This window comes from Centruroides sculpturatus, unplaced genomic scaffold (genome assembly GCF_000671375.1).
Source record: "Centruroides sculpturatus isolate CEXI.00-Female unplaced genomic scaffold, Cexi_2.0 scaffold176, whole genome shotgun sequence".
Classification (NCBI taxonomy): domain Eukaryota; kingdom Metazoa; phylum Arthropoda; class Arachnida; order Scorpiones; family Buthidae; genus Centruroides; species Centruroides sculpturatus.
Window position 1 is genome coordinate 1 of NW_019384551.1, and position 7,610 is coordinate 7,610.

The following is a 7,610-nucleotide window of genomic DNA, read 5'->3' on the forward strand; positions in this document are numbered from 1 at the left end:
AGACCCGAAAGGCCCCTGGGTCTAAATTAATAATTTTATTAATTTTGTTAAATAATGTCACCAAATATTACTTCATTTTTGGTGAGAAAAAATACTGTTTTAACGTGGGAAAAGGCAGTTAACAGATGTTACTTCCTTTCACTGGAGTTAGAACATCCTCTGGCTTTCCCTTATCTGGTTAAAATCCTGCTCAGATGGGAAATGGTTACCCCTCATTCATTCCCCTTTCATCCGTTTTCATGAAAGAGTTACTGGCCGATGATTGGTCGAAATGCAGAAGATATACAGGGAATTTGTCAGAATTCGGGAAGTTCAGCGACAGTTCTGGAAGCGTCCAACTCCATACGTTTTCCTCCGGATGACCAACGTCCTTAGACGAGTCACATACAGAATAATTCCAGAGTTAGCACTTAGAAACCATATTTGGATTTTGTGCACATATTGATCTCCCATACGAAGAAGTAAATGAACTTTATCTCCAAAGTGTCCCTTGCATACAGAGAAGAAGACGAACGACAACTAAAACAGGTCGTATGTTTTATAACGATTTTGTGAGCTCTCTCTCGATCGCGAATAGGGTATAATATAAGCTTAGCTATCTCTCGATTTGTATATTATTCGTAGTAGTTCTATCTCTCGTTCATTAAGATTTTTGTATGAGTTTATTTTCTTGTTTTATTAAATTTATTATTTCGTTTTTAATTAAAATGCCTCCTAATTTTGTGACCGAATCAGATCGCCTACGCGTGTTTGTCCTCGGATCGATAAATTGACAAACTGGTGTCAAGGAATCCTGACGTAGATCTAAACTACACAGCCTAGATCATCCTTAAACATAAAAGCCCTCCTAAATAAATAAAAGTTGAGAGCCGATCTCGCGATCGCGCGCCGTAAGTGGCGTAAACTTTGATATACGTCCTGGCTGATCTCACAATTGCCAATTTTCAAAGTAACAAATTCTGAGCACAGTATGAGAAAACACCAAATTACAAAAGTGATGAGCAAGCAAACTTGGGTACGTGTTTTTCTTTCCTTGATGATGATGAAGTCGCCCATGTCAGATAACGTTAAGGCAACAGTCTGTCGCTTTGAAAACCCTGAATCGAATCCATGAAAACAATTTCAGGAATTTTTTACGGGTAGTCCAGTTCGGATATGTCGGACTCACCACCCTGAAATTTCCATTATTGTAGGGCCCTGAACTAATCCATATATGATTAAAACACACCCTCTTATTATCCACAGGGCGAATAAGACAAAATGAAAAAAAATCAAAATAATATTGAAGATAAAAACAATAAAATTAAAAATAATTATTTGTAATAATAGAATTAGGGANATTGTGACGACGTCACAATAAATAATTGCTCGTTTTATGAATAAATCATAATTTAGGTTAATGATTTGATCATAAAACAAGATGCGTTTTCTATTATATACATTTATAATAGATACATTTTGAGCCACAACAACGCGTGGCGGGGTATGCTATTATACATATATATATATATTAGCCTATATATAATTTTATATTAAAAGTTATCAGTTTCACAGTGAAATTTCAGAGATGACTAAGCGATTTAGGTGTCCACAAAGCGGCCACCTCAACGCTCTGTGACATTCTGATACTGTCAATATTTTAATATTGTTTTAAATCTTAATTAAACTAAAATATTAAGATTCAAAACTTTAAAATTAAATACGTGTTCGAAACACATTACGTCTGGAATAAGTCTTAGAAATAAAAACAATTATAATTCAAAATGCTAATAATAATACAGTATCATCTTTATAATATGTATTTACAAAAGGTGAATTTGTTCATTCGCTTCATGACTTTTATCATAGTGACTACGGTTTTTTCTAACATTAAGTAAACTCTGAAAATGCACTCAGTTGAATGTATTGATCTTCGGAGGATGATCAAAATCTACCTATCAAGTCTTCCTCTTACCTCACATGCATTATCCTTCAAGTATCTTTTGATTTTCCGTTCTTTTCTTGAAAAAAAGTTTTTTATACAGCATCTCAAACAGTAAGTTATAAGATTCGAAGTAGTGAATGAAAAATAAAACCTGTAATTATGGAAGAAAAGCTTAAATTAATGTGCAAGTTTTGAGTGTTGTATTCTTAACTTCATTTTTCAAAAAGTGTAGGCCTATTGTATTTATAAAAATCGAATTTCGGATCATTTTTAACCAAATCATATAACATGGGAAACCTAAGATTAAATATATTTGAAGGTTTCTGGTAAATAAGTCTTACTGATTTCATTATACTGATTTTCAAATCAAACAGTATTTAAAAACACATATAGAGGCTAGTCCCGGACATTTAAACAAAACAAAAAAGCATAAAATAACAAACTGAAACGTTTATTTTTAAACTCAAAATAAGTTTTAGAACTTTTTAAATAATACTAATAAAAAACAGAAATATTTCTTAATCATTTAAGTAATAATTATATCAAAACTTTAGCTTCTATTTTTGGCAATGAAAAAAAATGGCGGGTATCCTCGGACACACTTATTAACCTAAGCGTTTTTAGTCTCACAGATGTCATAATAATAATTATTATATGATGGATTAATGTCATGGCAAGCTTCGTGAGCCCAATCTTTACATCTATGTCTTTGAATCCAATCTTCTAAAATTCTCCACAATAATGCATTCGGTTTCTGGATTACGATCTTAGTGGTGGACATGACTTTGGGCATTTAGTTTTGTTTTTAGGTTTTTTTTACGTTTTGAATGGCATAAAACTATTTGCTGTTTGTTAGATTTTAAACTTTAAGAAGTGTCCGAGAACACCGGCGTTGCATCCGGGGTTATTCGCACTTCCCCTACCACTAATTATCTGGCAGCTGATGATCTGGAACATTCATTACGATTTGTTTTGAACATTCTTTTTAACATTCCGATCGAGTTAGAAAGATTACAGACACGACATTTTTGTTAAAGAAAAAGTATGATGTACAGGGACAAGCCACTACTAATTTGAGGTGGAGAGCATATATTTTAAATTAAATAAACAAAAAATATGATTGGAAATTGCAGTCCGTCATTGTGACGACGTCACAATAAATAATTGCTCGTTTTATGAATAAATCATAATTTAGGTTAATGATTTGATCATAAAACAAGATGCGTTTTCTATTATATTATAATTAATATATAAATACAAATACTGTAATTATATTTTTTTAAAATTTGGAAAATATATAAGCTTACAAAAATGCGAACTACGATTATAATAAACGTCAATCTTTTTGATTGACATTTATTACAGTGGTAGGATTCCATCATAAAGCTGTGACTTTCTCGCAGCTTTTCTATTATTGTAATTGTTATTCATTTGATATGATCAAGAGGTCGAATAATTACTAATATGCGATCCATTATTCGCACTTTTTATCATATCAAAAGAATGTAATTTTCTTTTGTACAAAAAATAATGATATAGTACCAACGGGACGAACATTATTTATTATCAACTGTCAATAGCAAGGCCGTTCTACCAGCTCTTATCTTATGAAAAGAGTTCCCATGGATGCTATGCATAAATTATGAAGTATCATTTTTTTTGTATTTATAATATTAAAATAAGTTTTCAAGCTAAAACATTTCATTCTGTAACGTCAAGATCTGCAGCAATTTTATTAAATTACGAAGAGACTAAAACATATTCAGGGTAAGGATTTTTGATAATTTACAAATAAGATAATTTTATAAATTTCGCTTTTAAGTACATTTACATGCAAGAACAATATTTATTCTTTCGAAAAACACTTTCGTAATTAAAATAAATTTGCTTGCAACAGTTAATAATAGTTTCACTAGTAAACACTGATTATTGTCTTATTCAAATGACGAATGTACTGTTCTTTTCGATGAGTCACAGATAAATGATTATAAATAAAGCATAGTTAAATAAGCCATATTTTGTTATAAATTGTTAAAGCTGATCATCGCTAATGAATGATAAGTTTAAAAAGTATGCCTTATCTTCGACAAATTATTGTTTATATTATGGAAAATTCAAATTTTATTTATGAAAATGATTATGTAGGCCTAAATTATTTTCTATACGAATTTTATGAATTGCAAAAGCCCGAAAACGTTGTATTTTCGAAAACATTGTAAACTCTATGTAAATAAAAAAATAATAATTAGTTTCTGATATACATTTGTACTACCAGTGGCTATGTAGAAGATATCTTAAGAGGAATAACATTAAAGCCGTATAGTTTTAATTGAAATAACTTTAAAACTGTGAAAGCATTTTCCCAATACTATCAATAAAACAAACAATTTCAATCTCAATAATAAGGTAAATAATAAAAATAAAAATGGATTTGTATATTTTTATAATTTTATTCCTTAAAATGCTAAGTATTGGTACTTTAACTTTCTGACTTTTTACTAGTCAATTTGAGTTTTTATTTGACATTTCTAAGCATTTTCTGGGTTATTTATGAATAATAGTTTAATATTATTTTTGATTCCAATTTGAATAATCAATTCTTAGAAACTATCGAGTAACTAATATTCAATATAATAAACATAATGTATTTTTCTCCAATAAGAGAATAATGGACGTTATTGTAGAGAATAAGAGAGCAACTTATATTTCCAGAATATTTAAATTTAAAATGCTTTAAAACTATTATTTTATATATTAAAAAATGCTTCATGTCAGCAAATAAAGTTAGTAATAATAAAAGTCTATATAATCAATAACTAATCTCAGTGAAGAGCATGATTTGTTTAATTATGGTTTAAAAATAACTTGTAACTCATTAATGAAAGTTAAATATGAAAAGTTTTTAAACAACGTAATATTTAAAAGGTTTTCTTTCTACCTATATTATTTTACTAGAGGTGAAAGGTGAAGTTCCCTTAGTAAAATACTCGCTTCTCGCTTCGCCTACTTGTTCCCGTTATAGAATATTCATAAGAAAAATTGACAATTCAACTCCTCGACGGGCTAACATACTCTTCGCTCCACTCACTCGTTCTAAATTTCGTGAAAAATTCATTAATCTCGATGCCTCTGTTTCTGTTTTCTTTTTTTTGTGACAACAAGTGTCGTGGCGATTTTAATCTAAGAAATTTATGTAGAGAGAGTAGATATTTAAAATTTGAAAAAAAATTATTGAAAAGAACAATTATACCGTACAATATGTCTAACCAAGTTAAAACTTGAGCAAATATTCTAATAATACAAATAGTTTTATCATTCTGATCACTCTTTTGGTTAGGCCTATATACGCGACTTCAACAGTTCGCATTTATAGTGTAATATATTTTATGAGAAAAACCTTTACAAAAATTTACATAAAACTAAACAATTTTTAAGTTATAATCTTATTTAATTCGTCTACGGTTTATTATTTTGAAAATCGAATTTCGTTAATTTTTAACAAATTTTCTACGATTTTAAAAATACGTAAAAACTTAACAAATTCGATTTAAAAATTTCTGAACCGTACGTTAATAGAAAAATTAAATAGTATTGTAAAGCAAAAATACATTTATATTTATCTTCTTTCGTTTTCGGGGGAAACAGAAATTATTTTCTTTTTTTTTTCATGAAAACAAAAGCATTAAAGAAGTTACAAACAACCTTAAAGCAAATTTTTATAACATTAAAATTTTATCTAACTGTGATCTGAAGAGATTAATACTAAATATATAATTTAAACAATTGATTTTTATGATAAATTATAAAATATTTGTTTCTGTTTTCAATCGTAATATACAATATACAACGAAAGTTGATTGAACACTGTTACTTTATTTCTAGAAATCGCAGCTGTGTACATTTATTATTAACATGAAGTTTATAATTATTTTAATACTTTTGGTAATAAAAATCAAATTTTCTTCAGGTAAGTTTAACATACTCTATGTAGACAATACTTTTAAATTATAAAAATAAACTTTTTAACTAGAGGGTTTTAAAAGTTTTCGTCTATTTATGATTTAATTATGTGTAATAATCTATTACTAGAACACAATTCGTAAGTTAAATATTTTAAATAATTTAGCAATGACATATGTGGAAATTAATTATTTTTGCATTTTTAGAAGCCGATTGTAGTGAAGCTATTGAAGCAATCATTGAGGAAATGAAGGAACAGAAAATAATTACCGATAAAATAGAGTTTGAAGGAGTCGATTTGCATCCTATTAAAATAACGAAAATATTTGTACTTGATCTAACTTCATTAGTAAGTGACGGAAGTTGCGAATTTGAATTCGACAAAAGTGACGAATTTATAGATATAAATGCAAAATTTAAAGCAACAAATCTCACTATTTTGGCAGATTTTTCAATCAGTATTCTCTTCCAAAGAATTTTAGGAGATGCAAAATTAACCGTTGATCAAATCAATGCAGAAGCTACATTAAAAGTTTCTTTCCCCGTAGAAAGTGTAGAAGTAAACAAATTCGAGATCACTAACTTTGTAGGAACAAAAGTTAAGGAACTAAACGGATTTTCTTTGTCAATTTTGGATCCGTCTCTTTTAAAAACATTGGGGAATGTTGCAGTCACAATATTGAAGAAGGATATCGAACAAAGATTCCTCGATTTGTTAACTAACAATGCGGAAAAATTAACTGAGATTATTAGAGATAATATATAAACTCAATCATGGTGATATTGGAATTTTTTATCGACTTGCTGGCAAATCAGATTTTTTCATTACATTAGATGTAGTTTATATAACAATGTAAACATATATTAGTTATAGCATCTAATATTATTTTCATTATTCTACTTAGCAAACTATTAATATAATCGAAACTGTATTAAAAATAATTAGCCCATTTCTTTATACGAATTAATAAAAAAATGTTATTATTCCACTTATAATTTACATAATATTTAAATTTGATATATCTTTTATAAGAATGGATAAGAGTTTTAGTTATTGAAACAACGTTTTTTCCTTTATTTGAAATTATTATTATCGTTTTTTTCCTCTCTTTCATGGGCACGAAGATGGCCTTTTTTCTCCTATCCGTCATGGGTTAATAATTGAAATTTTCGTAAATTTACATAATTCAATATATATATTTTTCCCCTATAAATAAATTTTTGTAGTCGTGTTTTCTTTGTAAATTTTTTTTATTAAAATAAAGTAATTAAAGCAAATCTAATTTCTTTTATAATTTATTCATACAAGCTATTGCATATAATAAAGTTAAGTTAAAGAATTTACATAGATTATTTTTTAAAAATCAGCAAAAAGTATTGTTTATAAAATAATAATTAGATTATATTTAATTCATAAAAGTTTTATAGAATTTATCGATTTTAAAGATTATTTTAGTCTTTCCTACAATAAAAATAGAATCGATTTTCATTATACTGCATATGCGACGTAGAACATAATGTAAGGTTGCCGATGTGAGAAATCAATTTCAGAACGGACAGAGCGATGAGGGGGGTCGTATGTGGTGCCACTGGCACTAAGACAGACGCGATTTTATTTGCCACGAAACAAGCTTACAAGATTTTGCCATCTTAGAAGTTCAAATTCGTCGTGGCATCTCTCCTTTCAAGATAGCCCCAAATGAAGGGGGGTACCACTCGTTCATTA

General features: G+C 28.4%; 1 protein-coding gene across 1 annotated transcript; it reads left to right on the forward strand.

Moving 5' to 3' along the window:
• Positions 1–5,831: 5,831 nt before the first annotated feature.
• On the forward strand, positions 5,832–7,084 carry LOC111623645. Its single transcript, XM_023366306.1, has 2 exons — positions 5,832–5,891; positions 6,091–7,084. The coding sequence occupies exons 1-2, from the start codon at positions 5,837–5,839 to the stop codon at positions 6,648–6,650; spliced, it is 615 nt and encodes a 204-aa protein (XP_023222074.1). The 5' UTR covers positions 5,832–5,836; the 3' UTR covers positions 6,651–7,084.
• The last annotated feature ends 526 nt before the right edge of the window (positions 7,085–7,610 follow it).

Bases quoted from the DNA above. Each gene is read 5' to 3' on its own strand.
- LOC111623645 (XM_023366306.1), top strand. From the start codon at position 5,837: ATGAAGTTTATAATTATTTTAATACTTTTGGTAATAAAAATCAAATTT. The intron at 5,892-6,090 runs GTAAGTTTAACA...TTGCATTTTTAG, and splicing joins AAAAATCAAATTTTCTTCAG to AAGCCGATTGTAGTGAAGCT.